We start from the raw sequence: 25,255 nt of genomic DNA, 5'->3' as shown, positions 1-25,255 counted from the left end.
GGGAAGGAAGACTGTTTGCTTTTCTATGAGGGCCTTCTGAGCACTGGTCATTTCAAGTTCCCCTCCCTGGCCACAAGTTCCCTGCCCTGGCAATGAGAGGGCAGGGTGATGCCATCTTCCTCCATCACCACCACCCCTCAGGGCTGCATAGCTGGAATTCAGAGAAAACATAACACCTCCAGGGGAGGCTGGAGTCACTTATATCAAACCCCATCCCCCTATGCCCAGCAAGGGCATATTTACCATATTTACCTCTGACTATGAGGCACTTCAGCAGGCCTCATCCCCAGAAGACCAACACAGGTACTGCTGAATGTACCAAGTCTACTGATGCTCCAAAGCATTGGCTTCAGTTTTGATGGAACTACGACCAGCTTGCTTGTTTGTTTGCTTTCTATTGGTATTTTGTATTTTATCCTTTTTAATTATTTTTTTTTCTCCCTTTGGAATCAAGCTTATAGTTTCTTGCTCATACGTTGGTTTGTTTCTTTTTCTCTTTTTTTGGGTCATGCTTCTTTTTTGTTTGTTTGTTTTATTTTTTCCTCCTTTCTTTGTTTTTCTTTGGAATCAGACTTAAAGTTTTTTGCTTGTCCATTTGTTCATTCTTTTTGTTCCTTTTCCTTTTCTCAGATCAGGCTGCAGTTGCTACTGCTTCTTTCTTTCTTTCTTTCTTTCTTTCTTTTTTTTTAAACCCTGCTTATCATAACAAAGAAATCAAAGCACACCTAGTTAAAGGTCTAAACACTCCCCACTACAAGGAATGAGGATTCTGCAAAGGACAGACTGTGAGAAAGAGCAGCCAAAACACAGCAGTAGAGTGCACACAGCATACACCAGACATACTTCCTGAAGTGCCAGGCCCTGGACAGTGTAGGACCCCTTCTTAAAATAGTATTACTATAAGAGCAGGAAACATAACAAACTTTCACAGCACACAAAAGCCAGAAACCTAGACATAATGACAAGATGGAGGAATTCTCACAGCTAGGGATTTGCTCAAAGAGATATAAGCAATATAACTGAACAAGAATTTAGAATTAAAGCCATAAGAATACTAGCTGGGTTTGAAAGAAGCATAGAAAACCCAGAGAAACCTGGCTGTAGAGATAAAAGACCTAAAAACTAGTCAGCCTAAAATAAAAAATACTGTAAGTGAGATGCAAAATTAATTGGATGTAATTACAATGAGGATGGAAGGAGCAGAGGAACAAACAGGTAATATAAGAGATAAGATTTTAGAAAATAATAAAGCTTAAAAGAAGAAGGAAAGGAAACTATTAGATCATATAGACTTAGAGAACTCAGCAATTCCACAAATACAATAATATCTGTATCGTAAGAGTTCCAGAAGAAAAGTGGGGAAAAAGAAGCCGGAGGTCTATTTGTACAAATTATAGCTGAGAAAATCCCTAATCTGGGGGAAGGAAACAGGCACTCAAGTCTAAGAGGCATAGAGACCTCCCCTCAAAAATCAGCATAAATAGGCCAACACCAGGACATACAGTGAAACTTGCAAAATACAAAGATAAAGAGTTAATTCTGTGAGCAGGTAGGGACAAAGGTCCTTAACCTATAAGAGTACAAACATATGGTTACCAGCAGACTTGTCCAAGGAGGATGGCAGGACAAGAATGTGGTATGATATATTCAATGTGCTAAATGGGAAAAATAGGTAGCCAAGAATACTTTATCCAGCAAGGCTATCATGCAGAATGGAAGGAGAGATAGTTTCTAAGACAAAAAAAAACTAAAGGAGTTTGAGAACACTTAACCAGCCTCTGCAGAAAATATTAGAGGGGACTCTGAGTAGGAAAGAGAAGCCTAAAACAACAAAGACTATAAAGGAACAGAGACAATCTATAGGAACAGCAGTTTCACAGGTAATACAATGGCACTAAATTAATACCTATCAATAATTACTCTGAATGTAAATGAACTAAATGTTCCAATTAAAATAGAGTATCAGAATGCATTAAACACACAAGACCCATTGATATGCTGCTTACAGGAGATACATTTTAGACCCCAAAACATGTCTAATTCAAAGTGAGGGGTGGAGAACCATCTTTCATGTTCATGGACATTAAAAAAAAAAAAAAAAAACATCTGGAGTAGCCATACTTATATCAGACAAACTGGATTTTAAACCAAAGACTATAATAAGAGATGAAGAAGGGTACTATATCATAATAAAGGGGTTTATCTAACAAGAAGATTTAGCAATTGTAAATACTTATGCCAACTTGAGAGCAGAAAAATATATAATCAATTAATAACAAACTTAAAGAAACCCATTGATAATGCTATAATAATAGTAGGGGACTTTAACACCCCATTCACAGCAATGGAAAATCATCTAAGCAAAAGATCAAAAATGAAACAAGGGTTTTGAATGACACACTACACTAGATAGACTTAACAGATGTAGTCAAAACATTTTATCCTAAAGCAGCAAAATACATGTTCTTTTTGAGTACAAATGGAACATTCTCCAGAAAAATCACATACTGTCTCACAAATCAGGTCTTAACCGGTACAAAAACACTATGATCATACCATGCATATTTTCAGACCACAATGCTATGAAACTTGAAGTCAACTACAAGAAAAAATTAGGAAAGGCCACAGATACATGGAGGTTAAAGAACACCCTCCTAAAGAATGAATGGGTCAACCTAGAAAGTAAAGAAATTTAAAAAATATATATGGAAGCAAATGAAAATGAAAACAGGACAGTCCAATACCTTTGAGATGCAAGAAAGTGTTGATAGGAGGGGCATATATAGCAATACAAGCCTTCCTCAAGAAGCAAGAAAAGTCTGAAATACACAACCTAAGCTTACACCTAAAACAGCTGGAAAAAGAACAGTAAATAAAGCCTAAAACCAGCAGAAGAAGGGAAATAATTAAGACTAGAACAGAAATAAAAGATACAGAAATTAAAAAAAAAAAAAACAGAACAGATCAACAAAGCTAGGAGTTAGTTCTTTGAAAGAATTAACAAAATTAGTAAATCCCTGCCAGACTTATCAAAAAGAAAAGAGAAAGGGCCCAAATAAAATCATGAATGAAAGAGGAGAGATCACAACAAACAACACAGAAATACAAACAATTATAGGAGAGTATTATGAACAATTATGTTCCAACAAACAGGGCAATCTAGAAGAAATGGATAAATTACTAGAAACACATGAACAACTAAAACTAAAACAAGATGAAACAGAAAATCTGAACAGACCCATAAGCAGCAAAGAAATTAAATCAGTAATCAAAAATCTCCCAACCAACAATGTTGTTGTTTCCCAGGGAAACTCTAACAACATTTAAAGAAGAATTAGAAGAATTAATACCTATTCTTTTGAAACTGTTGCAAAAAATGGAAATGGAAGTAAAAGTCTCAAGCCCATTCTATGAGCCTAGCATTACCCTGATTCCAAAACTAAAGACCTCACTAAAAAGGAGAATTACAGGGGCACCTGGGTGGCTCAGTGGGTTAAAGCCTCTGCCTTCGGCTCAGGTCATGATCCTAGGGTCCTGGGATAGAGCCCCGCATCAAGCTCTCTCCTCAGTGGGGAACCTGCTTCCTCCTCTCTCTCTGCCTGCCTCTCTGCCTATTTGTGATCTCTGTCTGTCAAATAAATAAATAAAATTTAAAAATCTTAAAAAAAAAAGGAGAATTACAGATCATTATCCCTGAATACCAATGCAAAATTTCTCAAGATACTAGCTAATCAATTTCAACAATATATTAAAAGTATTATTCACCATGATCAAATGGGTCATTCCTGGGCTTGGGGAGTGGTTCAATCTATGCAAATCAATCAATGTAATATAACGCATTAATAAAAGAAAGTATAAGAACCATATGATCCTCTCAGTAGATACAGAAAAAATATTTGACAGAATGTGGCATATTTTCTTCATAAAAACTCTCAAAAAAAAAAAATAGGGACAGAAGGAACATACCTCACCATCACAAAGAACATATACAAAAGACCTACAACAAATATCACCCTCAATGGGGAAAAACTGAGAGCTTTTCCCCTAAGGTCCGGAACATGACAGGGATGTCTGCTTTCACCACTATTGTTCAACATAGTGCTGGAAGTCCTAGCCTCATCATTCAGACAGCAAAAAGAAATAAAATGCATCCAAACCAGCAAGGAAGAAGTCAAACTTTCACTTTTTGTAGACAACATGATACTCTGTGTAGAAAACCCAAGAGTCTCCATCAAAACTGTAACTGATATATTAATTCAGCAAAGTTGCAGGATATAAATTAATGTACAGAAATCTGTTGCATTTTTATACACCAATAATGAAGCAGCAGAAACAGAAATGAAGCAATTGATCCCACTTATAATTGCACCAAAACCATAAGATACCTAGGAATAAACCTAATCAAAGAGGTAAAAGATTTATATTCTGAAAATGATAGAACACTTATGAAAGAAATTGAAGAGGACACAAAGAAATGGAAAAGCATTCCATGCTTATTAATTGGAAGAACAAATATTGTTAAACTCTATTACCCAAAGCAATCTACACATTCAGTGCAATCCCAATCAAAATAACACCAGCACTTTTCACAGAACTAGAGCCAACAATCCTTAAATTTGTGTGGAACCACAAAAGACCCCCAAATAGCCAAAGCAATCTTGAAAAAGAAAAGCAAAGTGAGAGATACTGCAATCCCAGACTTGAAGCTGTATTACAAAGCTGTAATAATCAAGACAGCATGGTACTGGCACAAAACCAGACACATAGATAAGTGGAACAGAATAAAGAACCCAGAAATGAATCCTCAACTCTATGGTCAACTAATCTTCCAAAAAGCAGGAAAGACTATCCAGTTGAAAAAAAGACAGTCTCTTCAACAAATGGTTTTGGGAAAACTGAACAGCCACATGCAGAAGAATGAAACTGGACCACTTTCTTATACTATACTCAAGAACAAATTTGAAATGGATGAAAGACCTAAATGCAAGACAGGAAACCATCAAAATCCTAGAGGAGAACATAGGCAGCAACCTCTGTGACCTCCGCTGCAGCAGCTTCTCACTAGATACATCTCCGGAGGCAGGGAAATAAAGCAAAAATGAACTATTAGCACTTCATCAAGATAAAAAGCTTCTGCACAGCAGAGGAAACAATAGAACTGAAAGGCAACGTATGGAATGGGAAAAGTTATTTGAAGATGATGTATCAGATAAGGGCTGCTATCCAGAATCTGTAAAGAACTCATCAAAATCAACTTCCCAAAAATAATCCAGTGAAGAAATGGGCAGAAGACACAAACAGACATTTCTGCAAGGAGGACCTACAAACGACTATGAGACACATGAAAAAATGCTCACCATCACTCATCATTAGGGAAATACAAATCAAAACCACAATGAGATACCACCTCACCTGATAGTTGGCTAAAATCAAAAACTCAGAAAACAACAGTTGTTGGCAAGGATGTGGAGAAAGGGCAACCCTCTTGAACTGTTGGTGGGAATGCAAAGTGGTTCAGCCACTCAAAAAAACAGTATGGAGTTTCTGCAGAAGGTTAAAAAATAGAGCTACCTTATGCCCTAGCAATTGTACTACTGGGTATATATCCAAACGATATAAAAATGCTGACTCGAAGGGGTACATGCCCCCTTTGTTTCAGAAACAAAACAGATGAGCATGGGGAAAAGAAGGTATAATAAAATGAGATAATAGCAGAGAGGGAAGCAAACCGTAAGAGAAGTTTAACTATAGAGAACAAAGTGAGGGCTGTTGGAGGGGAAGAAAATAGGGGGTATGCACTAAATGGATGATGGGCATTAAGGAGGGGACTTGTTGGGATGAGCACTGGTTGTTATATGTAAGTGATGAATCACTTAATTTTCTTCTGAAACCAGTACTATATGTTAACTAACTTGAATTTAAATGAATGAGTGAATATATGAATGAATATTCAAAATAAAATAAAATAAAATAAAATAAAATAAAATAAAATAAAATAAAACGATTTCACAGAGGAGCCAAGCATATATCAACAATAACAAAACTGGCACTGGCTGAAATCATACAGCTCAAAATGAAAGGGAGAACTAAGGAGTGGTCAACTCTCTTGCTGAATCAACAACAAACAAACATTTAGTGATATTTACCTATTCATTATAAAACTGCTGTCCTTGACTCCCAGTAGAGTAATAGCTCATTTTATGCTGAATAACCTATTAATCTTTCATGCTATAGGTGGAAAAGACAGAAATTATGCCATTTTAGAAGCATACTAAAATATACAAGAAAATGAAAACTCTGGTTTCCTGTTTTACAACAAAATAGTTGTTGGTTGCACTCTCTCACAGAAGTCAAGATATCATAGTGTGGTGGTATAGTTCAGGGTCTTGATTCAAACACTCTAGGCTGAACTCTCAGCCCCACCCAAAATAGGCTTTGTAAAAAGGCCAAGTCACTTGACTTTTCTAAGCATAAGTGTTCTTTAACTATTAAATAAGGATCATAATTCCAGCTGACCTTTTAAGATTTTTGTGAGAAGTAAATAAATAATAAGGATGTCTACATTTTCTGTATTGTCAATGCACTGAAATATGCTTGCCTGCAACTTTGTCCTTAGCTAAAAAAATTTCTAGGAACACATTCCAGTTTGTTACTCCAAAGCCTAAGACAAAATAAGGAATTCCATTATAAAAATATCATAAAACCGGGGCACCTGGGTGGCTCAGTGGGTTAAAGCCTCTGCCTTCGGCTCAGGTCATGATCCCAGGGTCCTGGGATCAAGCCCCACATCGGGCTCTTTGCTCAGCAGGGAGCCTGCTTTCTCCTCTCTCTCTGCCTGCCTCTCTGCCTACTTGTGATCTGTCTGTCAAATAAATAAATAAAATCTTAAAAAAAAAGAAAAAGAAAAAAAATATCATAAAACCTTCTTAATGTTTTACATCATCAAAACACTGACTAAATTAAAATTGTGAGTCAAGTAAAAATAAAGATTTATTGTTTTGCAAATTGGGCTGCCTTTCTCTTGAACACACAGTAGGTTGATTTTCAGGAAGTAGGCAGGGGCCAAAGCAAATGAGGACACTGGGCAGCAGTGACACCGAGATATAGGAGATGTACCACTTACACTAGGTGTATTCTAGACTTTGGAGTTAGATAGTACTGTCTTATAAATAGAAACCTACAACTTGCTATGAAGACTGAACTATAAAAGATGTCTTGGATTATTCACTCATCTTAAGGCTATTAAACTAAACAGGAGGAAGAGTGAGTAGGAAAAAAAATCCACATAACTCTTTAGATACTATTTGAGAATGCATGAGTGGGGAATGCAAAGCAAACCTAGGAAAATATAAAATGGCTTCAGTGTAAAATGGGCTTTCAGGTAGACTCTGATCTGTTGAATTAATATTGATAGGTTTGAAGCACTGAAAGAAGAATGAATACCTATTCTTCCGGAACTATTTCAGAAAACAGAGATGAAAAGAAAACTTCCAAACTCATTCTATGAGGTCAGCATTAATTACCTTAGTTCCAAAACCAAAGAATCCACTAAAAATGAAAATTATAGACCAGTATCCCTAATGAGCATAGATTCTCACCAAGATATAGTTAATAAGAATCAACAGCACATTAAAAAGATTACTCACACATGACCAAGTAGGATTTATTCCTGGGCTGCAAGGGTGGTACAACATCTGCAAATCTATCAATGTAATATGCTACATCAATAAAAGAAAGGACAAGAACCATATGATACTCTCAATAGATGTAAAAAAGTATTTGACAGAATACAGCATCTTTTCTTGATAAAAACTCTCTGCCATGTAGGGATAGAGGAACATACCTCAATAGCATAAAAGCCATACACGAAAAAATCCACAGCAAATATCATCCTCAATGAGGAAGAACTGAGAACTTTTCTCCTAAGGTCATGAATACAACAGGGATGTCCACTCTCACCACTGTTGTTCAACACAGTACTAGAAGTCCTGGCTCAACAATTAGACAACAAAAAGAAATTAAAGTCATCCAAACCAGCAAGGAGGAAGTCAAAACTTTCATTCTTTGCAGACGACATGACACTCTATGTAGAAACCTGAAAGTCCCCACCAACATATTGTTAGAACTCATTCATTGAATTCAGCAAAGTGGCAGGATATAATATCAATGCATGGAAGTGAGTTGCATTTCTATACATAGCAACATAGGGAATAGAAAGAGACATAAGGGAGTTGATTCCATTTATAACTGCACCAAAAATAAGATACCTAGGAATAAACCTAATAAAAAAGGTAAAAAAGATCTATACTCTGAAAACTATAGAATACATACAAAAGAAATTGAGGAAGACACAAACAAATGGAAGAGCATTCCATGCTCATGAATTGGAAGAACAAATATTGTTAAAATGTCTCAACTACCCAAAGCAATCCACACATTCAATGCAATCCCTATCAAAATACCAGCAACGTTTTTCACAGAGCTGCAACAAACAATCCCAAAATTTGTATGGAACCAGAATAGACCCCAATTAGCCAAAGCAATGTTGAAAAAGAAAACCAAAGCTAGAGGAATCACCAATCCAGACTTTAAGTTATATCACAACTTTTGCATCAACTTGGATGGGACTGGAGGAGATTATGTTTAGTGAAATAATTCAAACAGAAAGTCGATTACCATATGGTTTCACTTATTTGTGAAACCTAAGAAATAGCATGGAGGACATCAAAAAAAGGGGGGAAATGAAGGAGGAGAAATCAGAGTGGGAGATGAACCATGAAAGACTATGGGCTCTGGGAAACTGAGTTTTAGAAGGAAGAAGGTTGGGGGAATGAGTGAGCCCAGTGATGGGTATTAAGGAGGGTGCGGATTGAGTGGAACACTGGGTGTTATAAGCAAACAATGAATCATGGAATACTACAACAAAAACTAATGATGTATTGTATGGTGACTAACATAACACAATAAAAAAATTTTAAAAAAATAATAAATAAATAGGATAAGATAGTCAATGGGGGGATTAAAAAAAATAAAAAACAAAGCTGTAATCATCAAAACAGTACGGTACTGACACAAAAACAGACACATAGCTCAATGGAACAGAATAGAGAAACCAAAAATGGACCCTCAACTTTATGGTCAACTCATCTTCAACAAAGCAAGAAAGAATATCTAATTGGAAAAAGTTAATTCAACAAATGGTGTTGGGAAAATTGGACAGTCATATGGAGAAGAATGAAACTGGACCATTTCCTTATACCATATACTAAAATAGAATTAAAATGGATGAAAGACCTAAATGTGAGACAGGAAACCATCAAAATTCTAGAGAAGAGCACAGGCAGCAACCTCTGTGACCTTGGTAGAAGCAACTTCTTGCTAGACACATCTCCAAAGGCAAGAGAAATGAGAGCAAAAATTAACTCTTAGGAGTTCAGCAAGATAAAAAGCCTCTGCACAGCAAAGGAAATAGTCAACAAAACTTAAAGGTAACCTATGGACTGGGAGACATTTCCAAATGTCTTATCAGATAAAGGGCTAGTGTCCAAAACCTATAATGAACTTAGCAAACTCAATACTCAAAACAATAACAACAAAATCCAGCCAAGAAATGGGCAGAAGATATTAACAGACAGTTCTCCAAAGATATACAAATGGACAACAGACACATGAAAACACACTCGACATCACTTACCATCAGAGAAACATAAATCAAAACCACAATGAGATATCATCTCACCTGTCAGAATGGCTAAAATTAACAAGCTAGGAAACAAAAGATATTGGCAAGGATGTGGAAAAAGGGGGACCCTCTTGATGGGAATGCGAACTGGTATAGCCACTCTAAAGAACAGTATGGAGATTCCTCAAAATGTTAAAATTAGAGCTACCCTATGACCCAGCAATTGTACTATTGGGTATATATCTAAAGGATACAAACATAATGATTTGAAGGGGTATGTGCACCCCAATATTATAGCAGCATTATCCACAATAACCAAAATATGGAAAGAGCCCGGATATCCGTCAACAGATGAGTGGAGATACACATCACACACACACACACGTACACACACACACACACACACACACACACACAGGAATATTACTCAACCTTTAAAAAAAAAAAAAAAAAGGAAATCTTGCCATTTGCCATGACATGGACTGAACTAGAGGGTATTATGCTAAGTCAGAAAAAGACAAATACCATAAGATTTCAATCATGTGGAATTTAAGAAGTAGGACAGATGAATATAGTATGGAGAAGAGAAAGAAAGATAAGGTAAGATGAAAACAGAGAAGGAGGCAAATCATGAGACTCTTAACTATAGGAAACAAATGGAGGGTTGCTAGAGGGGAGTGGGGGGGTTAAAGCAACTGCATGATGGGCAGTAAGGAGGGCACTTGAAGTAATGAGTACTGTGTGTTGTATACAACTTATTTATCACTAAATTCTATGTCTGAAGCTAGTATTACAGACTATGTTAATTAAATTGAATTTAAATAAGAAATTTTAAAAACAAAAATGCTAAAAATATATAGATATGTGGATATGTGCTCCATGTACATTTAAAGAGTAAGTCGAGAGTTAACTAGAGAAATTGACCATCACTATTTATTAATTCCCTATCCCAGAACATGACACAAAGCAACAGACAGCAGACTTACTTCTGATTGGGAAGGCTGAATTTCAATAACCAAATGAACAAGGAGAAGCATGGTGACTGATAAAGGGCCAAGTTGTCTTTATCAGAAGAGGGATGAAGTGCATTCTGAGGGTAGGATCCTGAGGGTATTCATGCACAACTCTTCATTGACCTAATGCATGATTGATCAGTGTTGTAGTTTGCCTTGTTATTCCTTGATAGTACTCAGACTTCCTGAGAAATGCCATTAACTCAGGGCTGACATTAACTGTTAGAATGAGTAGACATGAATCTTTGCCAGCTGGCAATTTAGCTGCAGCCCTGAGCTCTCCTGTCACCTTGGTAAGGTCCTGAGTTGTCCTAGATGGATGAGAGGAGGGTTTCCTTTGAGACTCACCAAACAGCAATTTTTAGTTCCTGAGTGTGTCTACCCTGGCAAAAAATGGACTCAAACTCTGGCAGGGAGGGCGAAGGTAGGGGGGAGATTAAACTCCTGTTGATGACAAAAAGCATCAATATGTGAAGTGATTGGTGGCTATCTGGTCCCCTGGAAATGTGACTAAGCCCATTGGCTGGTGCCTCCCCTCACTATGACCACCAGTGGATTCTCAACATCTACAACCTATACAAAGTATCTATCACTAATTATCTTAGCCATTCCACCTTCACTAACTCACAATGTTTTGCTGCTCTGACTCCACTGGGTATGGGAGGAGTAACTGAGAGCCTTTCCTACACTGATTCCAGGGAAGGAGAAACAGGATGATACAGAAGTCGTCCAAGTTAAACGCCCCCAGTCTCAGCCCTCAGTCAATTAAATTAGCTTTCGTGTTTGGAATAACAGCAAAATATGGCAACATTTTACCAGATTCTATCCAATTTTCAAGCCTAAATAATTTGGGGTGATGGTAATTCTTGATTAGTAAGTTCAACATGACCTCACTTATTGTGAATGGAAAGAAAAAAGAGATTAAGTGTAGAAGGCACCCAGGCCTCTGCCACACAAACTCTAATAACTTCAACATCAATTTTGTACAACTACAAGGCTTGTTACCTCGTTTAGTGGCCCAAGTTTAATTTAAGAATCAACTGTCACAGCTTGTTCAACTCTCAGTAATGAGAGGCAATTTACTCAAGAGCTCTGTTATCCAAGAACCTTTCAGAGCACACACCATGAGCAGAGCAGGAGCGCTGTGTTATTTTAAAAGTTAAAAATGGCACCAATATATTTTCTTTATGTAAAACTTTGTTGATCTATATTTTCATCATTCACTCTCATTAGTCAAAACAGAATCAGCTCCTAATTCAGTTCTAAACACTTCATGGGAACTCATTTTCCTTGTGCTTTAGAAATAAATGTCAACTATTTCTAAATAACAATATCCTAAAGGAAGGGGCCCCTTTGTGCCTCATATTAATAACAGAGGGCAATAAGAAAAGTATCCTTTCACCCAAGAGCCACTAACTAAACAAATAGTAAATCCAAGATACAACTTTAAAAGTGGAAAATGATTTAAAAACAATAAAAAAAGAAAGGCACTATACCTGCTGTAAATCCAGTGTAATTGTCACATAATGGTATTCAATTCCATTCTTAATACTGGGACTCTGCCACCAAGTGTTCTTTCCATCAATAGCATTTGTAATCGGGTGTCTCTCTTTTGAATCAGCAGCAATATGTGAAAGGACAAAAAAAAAATCATATAATGAATGTATAGCTATTTCTTTAAAGAAAAAAAAATAAAAACTAAGTTGAAAGCATCATCATGTGAATATCAAACATCAAAATAACATAAAAAGAGAGCAATTCACATCTTCAACAGATTTCATTAATGCCAACTTTTCCACAGCACTCTATAAGGTAGCATGAAATGCCTTAATAGTTAGGCTGTAAGAGAAGAAGTGCTCAACACTCTGGTCATCAATTCAAATAGGGAACTTTAAAGATTACTACAGAAATTAAGTGTGAAGAAATAATATTGAGATCTAATGGATGTGTCAGTCATTCAAAGAAGCAAAGCTCTATACTGTCTGAGGCAGCTCTAGTAAGCCATCCACTTTGTGAACAAAACAAAAAACCCTAAATTGTGGTTGAAAGGTACTTGAAGATCTATCCTTCTGACACATTCATTATTACCAAGACTTGGGCACTCTGGGGTTATATGGGTTTAATATAAAATGCTGTCAAATCCATCCTATGAGACTTTTTGCAGTCAGTCCTTTACTGGCCAACTTCTAACCACTATTTAAAAATATAATGAAAGATGGGGTGCCTGGTGGTTCAGTCTGTTGAGCATCCAACTCTTGCTTTTGGCTCAGGTCATGATCTCAGGGCTGTGAGATCAAGCCCCACATGGGGCTCCCATGTTCAGCCAGGAGCCTGCTTGAGATCTTCTCTCTCCTTCTCCCTTGGCTCCTCCCGCTGCTCACATTGTAAATCTCTCTCATAAATAAGTATATATTTAAATATATATTTATATAAAATGAAAGATACTCCAAACCTCCCATCTAGCATTTGACCATCCCCATCATCACTAACTCAATGGAGAACAGAGAATAGCACACGAAACTCTGTCCTACCAACAGAATGTGGATCTTCCCTCACCTTTACTCCAGGTATATGAGAACAGAACTCAGTGTGCAAATTAAAAGGAAGACTGGAGACAGATGACAGGAGGATGGACAATCACACCACCCCGCCCCACCCCACTCCTGCAGTCTTTTCTTGACATCCCTTTCCTTCTCATACTCCTCAAACCTCACATTTCCTCCAACTTAGCATTGTGCCTCTCACAACAGCAGCCAATACCCCTAAAGTGCCAAAGTCCTCATTCTGTTTTGGTTCTTAGTCATGGGTTCTTGTCTGAAATCTGTTCTCATTTTCCAAGTAACACAAAAATTCCATTTTAGATTTTTGGGTTTTTTCTTCCTCTCTTCTAAATAGGCCCAGCTCATTCACAGGTGAAGATGGCAGGATTGGAGGTGGATGGAGATGTTCTTATTTCTATCCCAAGGGCTGCACTAAACTACTTAACTTCCTAAATTCTCACTTGAAAGCCAATATATTTAACCACAGAAATGTACACAAACTGGAAGCTAGCTTCCCTGCTACACTTCTGTACATTACGGATTACGTATGCCTTGGGGTGTCAGTCTTGAGAACTTTTTAACACTACTTCTCTGGGGAGATGTTTCAAATTAATGGCCTAAGAGTAACCTTCTAGATTAGAACACAATCTTTCTTGTAAATGGAAGGAATATTTCAAATAATGATCAAACAATATCACTACAAGCAATAATCATGAACCCTCCCTTTGCCTACATCATGTAGTAATGTAGACATGTACTCTGATGATAACGGTGATGAAAAAAGCATGAGATCTGGAATATGGAGAGTTGGAAGATATGGAGCTAGATGTTACTCCTGGCTCCACCATTTGGTATTTAACCATGGCATCTCATTTAAATTGTGTGTGCAATTTCTGAAATAGGAGGAACAAAACTCCACTCCAAAGCAGTGATTCCCAGATTAATTTTCAGAAAAAAAACTGAAAAAATGTAGATGAGAGATGTGTGGAATTGATGAGAGTCCTGGCTCTTCAATGATGCAAGTCACAGTAAACTTCAGTAACCACAGTAACCTTCTCTGTCATTTAATACACTGACACTATTACTTTACCAAATAATGAAAAACTGAAACCAACAGAAGCTTTAAAGAAACATAATTTCTAAATGAAGAACAGTCCTTTAAAATGTGTTCATTGTTGTCATTAAAAATTCAGAATTTCTCACTTTCTCATTTTTCCATGGACCAGTAAACATACCTTGGATGAGAACTCTAAACTAACATGGTTACCAGAGGAACATTACAGCTATTAATATTCTAACCATTATGCATATACATAAAATAAATTATACATCTGTTCAAAATGTACACTGTTCTGAATCTTAATTAGAGCTGAAATGCATTTAATAAAAAATTTGAAAAGAACAACAAAACCAAGCAAAATGAAGTCCTCAATGCAACAGGAATTTCGTAATAAATGAAATCATCTTCAAAAGAAAAATTTTTATTCAAAACTGCATATTCACTAAATCTGCCATTTTTAGAGCAAATACTTTGACCCTATTAGTTTTATTACAATAGCCTATTATGACTTTTTTGATTAAATTCATAGAGTCTTATGTCCTTGAGTTACTTATGGGAATGTGAGAGCACAGGACAAGACAAAAATATTCTATTTTTATTGATAATTTATTTAGTTCAGCTAAGCAACTGGATGGATTTTGTTTTGTATCAAGTCTTCTCATATTCACAGTCCACTGAGATGGGGCATCCTATCTCATTATTGAAAAGTAAAACTGCTGAATGTATTTAATAATTGGCACTTGTTCTGTTGAAGCTAGGAAAGGTATCAGGTCTTCATAACGACAGCAAATACCATAAGCAAAACCAAATATCAGATAAATGCCCTTGTGGTATCAGTGGTGCTGAAATTGGCACATTAGAAGTCAGAACCACGAGTGAAATATTTCTGACATTGCTTCTGAAGAAAAATAAATATCACAGCAAACATTCCCCAAACATCCTCAGGAATCTTCTTTATAGACTGTGGGTTTAATATGTGATCGAAAAACACACACACAAAACCACATTTCCAAATCAAATTTGTGGCTCTTAGGTAATTCTGAGAGAAGCTATATAATTGGAAATTTTGATATCTGCCACCTCAGGTCAGATTGAAATGAGAATTAGTCACGAAAATGAAGACTGGGAGATGAATCAACAATTAACTATAATCCCCATTATGAAAGTTTAATCATAATTAATTTGCAAATACTGATTAATTGTTGGCATACCTCCCTTATTTAGAATGAGATAGAAACTTATAACATCCTCAACAGGGATAGCTACACAAGTCAATCTAAGGGCTAACTGCATCAGAAAATTGGCAAAGGAATCATTGATGAGGTAAATCTTTCAAACTGCTAGTTTTTAATTGGGAAGCACAATCTATTAACAGGAAGTTCAAGTTTCCTTTTCTCTTTATGGCAATTGAGTACAGGCCTGACAGATTTGTTCTAGCTGTTCAATGAATTTGTAAAACTTTATCATCTGTTGCTCCAACTTCTCCTAAAATATATTCATGTAGTTTATTGCTAGTTGCTTAATCTTACAGGGTATTGTTCTTTCTAAATTTCTAGTTTCAAAACAGGAAATTGAAATGTACTGAAGTTGGTACCTTAAAATTAATCACACAAAGTAAATCCAGACTATAAGTTTAAAGAACACTTTAGGTAAATAAAAATGAGGAAACAGAAAGACTACCCTCTTTACAGCTTACTTAGTTACTAAAATATTCTGTTCACCTTTGTCTCAATATAAAGCTATGGGATGGGCTTGCCTAAATGCAGATGTCTTCCAACTGAGACACAAGACTGAAGGGGGAAGTGACAGAGTCGCTCTTGGACTCAGTTTCGCAAATGCATCTCATCCATTTTTCCAGCCAAGAGTCTCCATTCAATTATTTTCCACCCCAGTCTCTGCATCTGCTTTCTATTCTGTCTCGTTACTGTACATAGTTTCTTGTCTTTCTTCTTTCCTGGAATACCTTTCCCTCTAATCTCAGGCAATTAGTCTTTTTAATGCCCAACTAAGTCTCACCACCTTCTTGGAAACTTCTCTTGATACTTCAGTTCCCATTAATATTTTCCTTCTCGGAAATCCTACATCACTTATAATATGTAACCACTACGTATATAAGACTCCATGAGGCTCAGTACAAATATTTGATTCCTCCATTTTACCCCATATGGAATTCTTATGTTATTCTCATCATGGCTCAGCAATTCTCCTATTCCCTGAAAGCAGTTAAAAAAATTTTACTTCTTTCTTTAACAGAAGACGCAGACACATATCTTAATCAGAAAATCAAGAGCATTAAGTAAGAATTCCCTCCTAAATACTTCCCTCCATTTTCTTCTACTCATCCTCCCTCTTTCTGATTTGATCAGTTAAAAGGTATGTGTCTCCTAATTTAAGGCTTTCCACCTGTTTAGTGACTCATCTGTTTTTACCTCTAGAGAACTACCGCCCCCACCTTTATCCTCAACTTTATCCTCAACTTTCCCGGCCTTTCCTTTTGGCACTGAACTTTGCTCAAATGCTTCCTGACTCTGAAAACCTTCAATATACGACATTTTCCTCTGTCGAAGTCCTCCATTCTCTTTCACATCAAGGATATTTGAGGGAATCTTCCTATAATCCTTTCATTCCTCTTTACCACTCATTTATCAACTCTGCGGTGTGACTTGCCACCATCAATCCACTGACTGCTTTAACAAGGTTCCCATATTGTCAAAATCAAGGAAAATCTATATTGCACTTTTCTTACTCAATTTCTTGGAAGCAGTTAACATTGAGGTTTACTCATTCTTCCTGATAATTCTTTCCTTCCTCACATGCATGGTACTTGAATCTTCTGACTTCCTTCCTTGGATTCTGTTTCTCTTTATTGACTTTCTAAATTCCACTTAACCTGCCTCCCTTAGATTTTGATGTTTCCACAGGGCTTTGACTTGGGTCCTTTATCCTTATTGTTCTATACAGAAATAAGCAGACAGGTAAGATGTGTTCCATTGCTCCCCACTCCTATGCCCATATCATAATAATCTACATCATAGAAATAACCAGAGCTGTTAAAAGGCAAGAAGGTTTCTGATGGTCACCATCTTTTTCTTAACCTTTTTGTTTTAATATTCTGATACACAGGACCACCAACTTTAAATCACAAAGGCCCCCAATTCTCCAAATAAAATATTTTCAGCATCTCTAAATTATACAATAGAGAGGTGACTATGCATTCTTCCCTTTAACCCGTTCTGATAAAAAATGCACAATACCTTCCAACTTTGTTTTGAGATTTAAAAAATGTAGATTGTGAGAGAAAGCTTCCTTCATTTTATTAAGTTTCGCAATTTAAAAAGAGAAGGAAACTAAGCAAATTTTAAAACAATATACTTGTGAAGTTTTATCCCCATTATAACTCACCTCATTGACATCACGTATTTACATTACTAACCTTCCCAATATATATATTTGATAATTTCTCAATGTGTATCTCCAAATCAATCTCTATCTCTAGAATTCTTGCACACCATCCTTTCCTTCTCTATATAAGTTCTTTACCTGTTAAATCAAATTACTCGTAATTAACTGAATGTATCCTGCTCTTCCATACCTCCAAGACTTGCACATGCTTTTTCTGTTATACTTTTCATCTTACTCTTATTTTTTTAGTACATGGGTCACTTTCTCCCAGGAATAGTTAAATAACCTCCCTCGTGTTCCCCTAACACTCACTTTACTTTTCTGCTTCTCCTATTTCCCCTCTAAGTCTGTTAAGTCAAAGGCTATGTATGATTTACCATGATGCGTCAATACAATGCATTGCTAGTAGCAGGTGTTCAAATGCTTGCTGAATAAATACATAAATGAATCTGAGATATTCATGTAGTTCACAGAAGCCAGCAAGAGGGCTTTGTATGACACCTGTCCTAAAACACTCCTCTTGTGGTGTTTAAGAACCTCCATAATCTGATTCCAACCTCTGCACAAAACCCTTCTTTTAGTTAGCTTTCATTTGTACCAGGTCTGAATTTGTGACACTTCTGTCTCTCCTTCAGGCCCCTATACTGATTCTTTACTTTACACTTTTTGCCCATGTCTTCATTAACTGAAGGGAAGGACCACACCTTATTCCTGCTGGATCTTCACTGGAGTACCTAGCACATAAGTGACCCATGAATGACTAAAGCTTGGATTAACAACACATCCACATACTATTCTGGAGGCAGTAAACTTAATGACTGACACAGGTCTTCAGCTAGAAAACTTTCCTCAAGCAATGCACCTGGTACATATAAAGAACTCTGACAATGGTACATATAAAGAACTCTGACAATGTCAGAGAAGGAGTATAAAGCATTTCCCAATGGAAGAAAAATTCTAGAAATTTGGGAGACCACAGACCCTTGACTTTAATGATACTTCAACTCAAAATCTCTCAATTACAGAGCCTAGCCAGTATCATGCAAATACATACTAAAATACATACGGTTTGGATTGCTGCTGTTTTGATTGCAGATTCGACACTGGGGGTTCCTCACGGGCTGCCCAGGGACATGCTCTACCAATTTGCAATACATTTCAGGTCCTTTTTCTCCACATGTTGCATTTGTGGTGATAAGTGCATTAGAAGCAAGATTCAGGACAGCAGGGAATAAACCTGGAAAAGAAGGACAAATGAAAGATTTGTGGGCCAGAAACAACATGGTTATGATTTTGCTGCATTTTAAGATGAAGCTAAGATAGAATATTTTTCAGAACATTAATTAAAAATTAAATAATCAGTATTCAAAAATTGAATATTTGACTTAATTAAATACTCTATACAAATAGCATGTGTTCTCAAATGAACATTTCTTTTTGGGTCTTAAATATAAAATCTAAACTTATCTTAATTTTTAACCTCTAATACTTAATTAGGAAGAAAGTCCTATCTCTAACACACATTTAAAGAAAAACCCAAAGAAAAAAACTTGTTCATGTTATCAGCAAAAGATCCTTCATCCATCTCAGCTATTTTATATCTAGTAGTAAACTATAATCATATGTAAAGATTTTGTACAAGTTGCATTTTTGTTTTTGTAGTCATTTTTATGCTCCAATTATTATTTAGCATTAAGTGGTTGTTATAATTTCTTTATATCCAAACTGGAGAAAAGAGCAAATGATGAAAGGATTTTGGAAAACCATTCTTTACTGTCTTCTGTGCTATAAGGCCATATTATATGGCAATATATTATCAGAAACAATGAGTATAGTAGTCTATGATCATACTACCACTTGTTTCTTAGATACAATAGAAGTTTAAGCCTGCTCAGATAAATTCACAGAGACCCACTTGGTGTAGACTTGAGAAGTCTTTTCATTCCATGTGAACTTGGGTCTTTACTTTCTACAACTCAATGTCAATTTTGCTTCATACATGACTAGTATTTGTATTTTATGGATCTCTTTTCAATAACAATATATTAAAGACATTTATCAGAAGCCTCTCTAACTGAAAAACTTGTCTTGGAGAAAGTACATTTGAGATTAAAGATAATTTGACTTGAGTCTCTTATGGTTTGTCTCTCTCTGTGATTTCTTCCCATTCAATTTTCCCTCCCTTCTCCTATGGTTCTCTGCATTATTCCTTATATTTCACATATTAGTGAAACCATATAATAAGTGTCTTTCTCTGCTTGACTTATTTCACTTTACAAATCTCTTCCAGTTCCATCCATGTCAGTGAAAATGGTAGACATTCATCCTTTCTGCTGGCTGAGTAATACTCCATTGTATTTATGAACCACATCATCTTTCCCCATTCATCTGTTGAAAGACATTTTGGCTCCTTCCACAGTTTAACTATTGTGGACAGTGCTGCTATGAACATTGGGGTGCATGTGCCCCTTCTTTTCACTACATTTGTGTCTTTGGGATAAGTAACCAGTAGTGAAATTGCTGGGTCATAGGGTAGCTCTATTATAAATGTCTTGAGGAACCTCCATACTGTTTTCCAAAGTGGTTGTACCAGCTTGCATTCCCACCAACAGTGTAAGAGTGTTCCCCTTTCTCCACATCCTTGCCAACATCTGTTGTTCCTTGTCTTATTAGCGTTGGCCATTCTAATTAGTATAAGGTAATATCTCATTGTGGTTTTGATTTGCACTTCCCTAATGGCAAGTGATGTGGAGCATTTTTTTCATGTGTCTCTTCGTCATTTATATGTCTTTTTTGGAGAAGTGTCCATTCATGTCTTCTGCCCATTTCTTGACTGGATTATTTGCTTTTGGGTGTGAGTTTGAGAAGGTCTTTACAGATCTTGGATACTAACCCTTTATCTTTATGTCATTTGCAAATATCTTCCCCCATTCTGTAAGTCGTTTTTCAGTTTTTTGACTGTTTCCTTTGCTGTGCTAAGGTCGCAATAGTTCATTTTTACTTTTGTTTCTCTTGACTTTAGAGACAGAACTTACCTTTTTACTCAGCTGCAGTCACTATCATATTCATTCTTCCTGATAAGTTTATTTCTCCAACCCCCTCATTTTCCTCATCTGTATGCTCTGACCCCACTCAATAAGACATTCTACCAATGTGACATGAATACAGCTAATATGATCAGATGATCACAGGTCAGAAAAATATTAGCCATTCATAAAGATACTGTTACATATTTCATGAGGAAATGTAGAGTGGTTTCTAAATGGTAAAGTATTATAAATACAAATGTTATTTATTATATTTATTTTTTAGTTTTACTTATATAGGAGGCATATTGGAAACTACCTCAAATTTTGTGAAGTTCACCACATTACAAATTTTAAAATAATTTGATCATTCCCAAAGCATTATTTTATTCTCTAGATTGGAAAGAGATACACAATTAAATAAAGTTTGTCTGTCTTTCTCTTGTCATTCATCACCATTTTGCATTTAACTGTACAATTATTATTTCACCAAATATGCACTGAGCATGGTATACTCGATACCATAAAAGATTGGAGAATGAAAACACTATTAAGATAGGCTTATTGCGAGAAGAGATCTGAGCTGAATCTCAAAGGGGAAATAGTAGTTTATCTGGTAGAGAAAAGGAAGAAGAGAAGAGTGAACACAGCAGGCAGAGGGAACAGCATAGGAGTATGGACTTCTTTCTGAAAACTTATGTGAATTTTGAGTGACTAATGGAGTCATTGACTTTATAGTTGTTTTTTTTTTTTAAGATTTTATTTATTTATTTGACAGAGATCACAAGTAGGCAGAAAGGCAGGCAGAGGTGGGGGAGGGGGGTGGGGAAGCAGGCTTCCCGCTGAGCAGAGAGCCCACTGTGGGGCTCGATCCTAGGACCCTGAGATCATGACCTGAGCCAAAGGCAGAGGTTTATCCCACTGAGCCAACTATGCCCCTATAGTTGTTTTAACCAGTTAGATTAGGTGATTTTTAGAGACAGATACAGATTCAGGTATAAAGATATACAGATACAGATAGGGCTGCAGATCTAGACACATATAGATTACACAGAGTATATATAATGGTTCACATATACATCAAAACAACCCACTGCCTATTTGTCACTGTTAGTAACTTGTTTTAGTGGGATTTTTTTTCCAGGCTTTTAGTGTACAGTGTAGAACAAAATTGAAAAATAGAAGGAAGACTTATGTCAGGCATCCTGTTTTCAGGTCAAAACTTCTGGTCTTGCTGGCCTGCAGAGTAAGTTTAGGTAGTTCAAGTCCTCCAAAGCCAGTTTATTTATACAAAAGGTATCTCAAGCAGTGGCCATCCAACTCTAATGCCCCAGGACACTGTCAGTTTTGTTCTGTGATCTTTGTCTCCTTCCTTCTTCAACTCTGCCTAATTCCATCTTTGACCCTGACCTTGAGTCTGTTTCTCTGTTTCACGGGTATGTGTAAGACTCCCCATGCCCTGCTTTGGTGCAGCTTGTGTGGGGCCTGATTTGAGCTGGCTCGACCTGCACATTCTCGGTTCTGAGTAATCATGGGAGGGGACCAGAAAGGAAAGATGGCAGATGAAAATTTTCTACTGCATATTGTGATTGTGATGTCTGAAAATATAGAATTGGATTACATCCCAATTACCACACTGAATAAAATGTGAGCAAAATGACATAGGTATAAAAGAATCACAGGTAGAGAAGTAACACCGATTCAAGCTATTTCATGTTCATTAAGTGATAGGACTTAATTGCTCAGTCACCCCATTGTGTAGATCTTATCAGTCTCATTTTACAAATGAAGAAATTGCAGTTCAGAGAAGATAAACAATTTACACAAAAATAAGAATTAGTAAGATTGATAACTAAGATCTGAACTCAGCCCTTTAACATAGAAGACTTATTCTTCTCAGGGCATGAAGAAGAGCCAAAACCTGGCCCTCAGCTTATCAGCTTACATATTTAATAGAAGAAACAACTTGCCCCGTTGCCACCCCTTTGTTGCTTCATAGACTTTTCTACTCATAAACAAAGATATTAACAAAATTTACATTTATTATCTTTCAGTTCTTTCCATTGACTTGTTTGTTAAACTTATTGATCATGTACTGAAAATTAAGCTTTTCAATTTAATTGTCCTGCTTTGTGGCCAAGAACAGTTGCCTTTTGAAATTTTATCAGCTATATTGCTGTTTATTTTTTTTAAAAAATCAGTAATTTGTATTGGTCAGGGAAGGTATCCAATTAGTTGCTAACAACCAATTTGAAGAGTCAGTCAATAGTTGAGTTTTTATTGAATCTTCAGCAGGTTGTATTATAGATTGCAGCCCATTTTCATTATATGTTAAATCTATTAAGCTGTACCTATTTATTCCCTTTCAAAAGCAGCAGAGCAATATTTATTGCTATATTCAATGTGGGTGGCTTGGTTAAGATTATGTAAACACTGTGAGTGTAAATGAACTACAAATAGATAGTGAACATTTATAGAGTATTGACTTAGAGCCTCTTAATTCAATTTGAGGTCATGTAATGTTAATGACATAAAAGCCAGTCATCATTACCCATACGATTATGACTGACATTTTCTTTCTGAATAGTATCTAAACTAAGTAAATTTAGTTGGATTTGTGGCATAACGAAAAAAGTCTGAACAAAAACAAATAACATTTAGGGGCACCTGGGCGGCTCAGTCATAAAGCCTCTGCCTTCAACTCAGGTCATGATCCTGGTCCTGGGATGGAGCTCTGCACCAGCCTTCCTGCTCAACAGGAAGCCTGCTTCTCCCTCTCCCACTCCCACAACTTGTGTTCCCTCTCTCATTGTCTCTCTGTCAAATAAATAAACAAATCTTTGAAAAAAAAAAAGAAAAAAATGTAACATTTATTCTCCCAATATTATTATATATTTTATTAGAGATTAGAATATGATCACTATACAGAAAATAATATACTGTTATATAATGTAGACATTTAATAAATAATCTAGAAAAAGCTAAATCATAGCATGTGAAGAATAGAAAATTTTTAAAATATGGCAAATATTCAGAAAACTCACCAAATTTTTACTTGGATGTTTTTATACTATATTTGCTAGTCTAAATACTGTGGTGTGTTCATACACATATGCATAATTGTGCTGATTTGTAACCTCAAAATCCCACAAATAAATAGGTACAGCTTAATAGATTTAACATATAATGAAAATGGGCTGCAATCTATAATACAACCTGCTGAAGATTCAATAAAAACTCAACCCTTCACAGATTATAGCTATGAATTCTGAAGAAAATATATTTTTTTAAAAACCCCAAATACCTGAAAACAATGGAGAACCACTCAAAACAGGTAAGGTGGGAGGGATACATATGCTTAGAAAAAGGAAGATATTGAATGTGTTTCAGACTGCACCAGGCACAGTGGTGAAAACTCAACTAGAATTCCACAGTTCCTCTCATCTATCTTTTTCTAAACAATCTTGAAAAACCAGAGAACAGAACTAAGAACAACAATAGCTGCAATAAACTGAGAAAAAAATGCTGGAAAAGAGAAAACCATATAAAGTAACCAAAAACATGTATATAATCTCTTCCCAAATCCTTCACTAATACGAGAACTGAATTTGGCTCAGCCTATACTCCAAGTTGGGCTAAAAGTACAAAACACAGATCTACATTAGCTGCATTCCACAGGGGAGACTACAGGTTAATGTTTGAATCCACACAAGTTAGCTAACTGATATAACACAAAAATAAAAAATGGAGGACTATTCTTCAGAAAAACATAACAGAATCTTTTGAGTTTTTACAATGTATCATTCACAAATGTCCAGACAGTATTTTTTAAAAAATATTATACATAAAAAGAAACAATAAAATACTACCCATATTTAAAGAAAAGCAATCAATAAAGACCAACACTGATATCAACCCAATGTTGGAGTTAGCATAAAAATATTTTTAAGCTCCTTTAAACCTATGATCAAAGGCACACAAAGTTATAATCAAAAGACAAATAGGAAATCCCAGTGGAGGAATAGAAACCAATATATATATATTTTTTTTCCAGAACTGAAAAATGTAGTATCTAGAATATTAAAAAAAAAATTATAGCATGAGATTAATAGTAAATGGGAGATGAGAGAAAAAATAGTGTAAACAAACTTGAATATAAAGTGACTTTTTTCCTAAGTCTTTAAGTACATTTTAATGTTTAAAGAAAAAATTATAATATTGAAGGGGGCAGTGAGGGTTACATTACAATGTATGTTAATGTAATACTGATGAAAGTTATGATGATAAACCATATGAAAGTTATAAAAGTTATAACTGATGAAAGTTATGAACGTTATAACTGATAAAGTTATGATGGATGGAGAGATCATGGTAAGTAGACCTATATATTTCCAAGGTTCTTATGTTTCACAGTAAGTGGCAGATTATTAAAAAGACTGACAACTTCGAAGGTTTGAAAGTTTGTGGAGCAAATGGAACACCACTTCATTGCTATTGGGAGTGTAAATTAGTACTACATTAGAAAAGAAAAA

General features: G+C 35.9%; 1 protein-coding gene across 1 annotated transcript in view; it reads right to left on the bottom strand.

Annotated features, from left to right (window-relative positions):
* The window catches only part of LAMA2 (laminin subunit alpha 2), a 638,355-nt gene that overhangs the window by 474,802 nt on the left and 138,298 nt on the right, over positions 1-25,255 (bottom strand). The window contains exons 2-3 of the mRNA XM_059400698.1: positions 18,764-18,934; positions 12,192-12,304 (exon numbers count right to left, since the gene is read on the bottom strand). Coding sequence (XP_059256681.1) covers positions 12,192-12,304; positions 18,764-18,934 — 284 coding nt within the window. The remainder of the gene's footprint in view (positions 1-12,191; positions 12,305-18,763; positions 18,935-25,255) is intronic.

Source organism: Mustela nigripes, chromosome 5 (genome assembly GCF_022355385.1).
Source record: "Mustela nigripes isolate SB6536 chromosome 5, MUSNIG.SB6536, whole genome shotgun sequence".
Taxonomy (NCBI): domain Eukaryota; kingdom Metazoa; phylum Chordata; class Mammalia; order Carnivora; family Mustelidae; genus Mustela; species Mustela nigripes.
The sequence above is the reverse complement of the archived record's forward strand: the minus strand, read 5'-3'. Positions and strand labels throughout refer to the sequence as shown.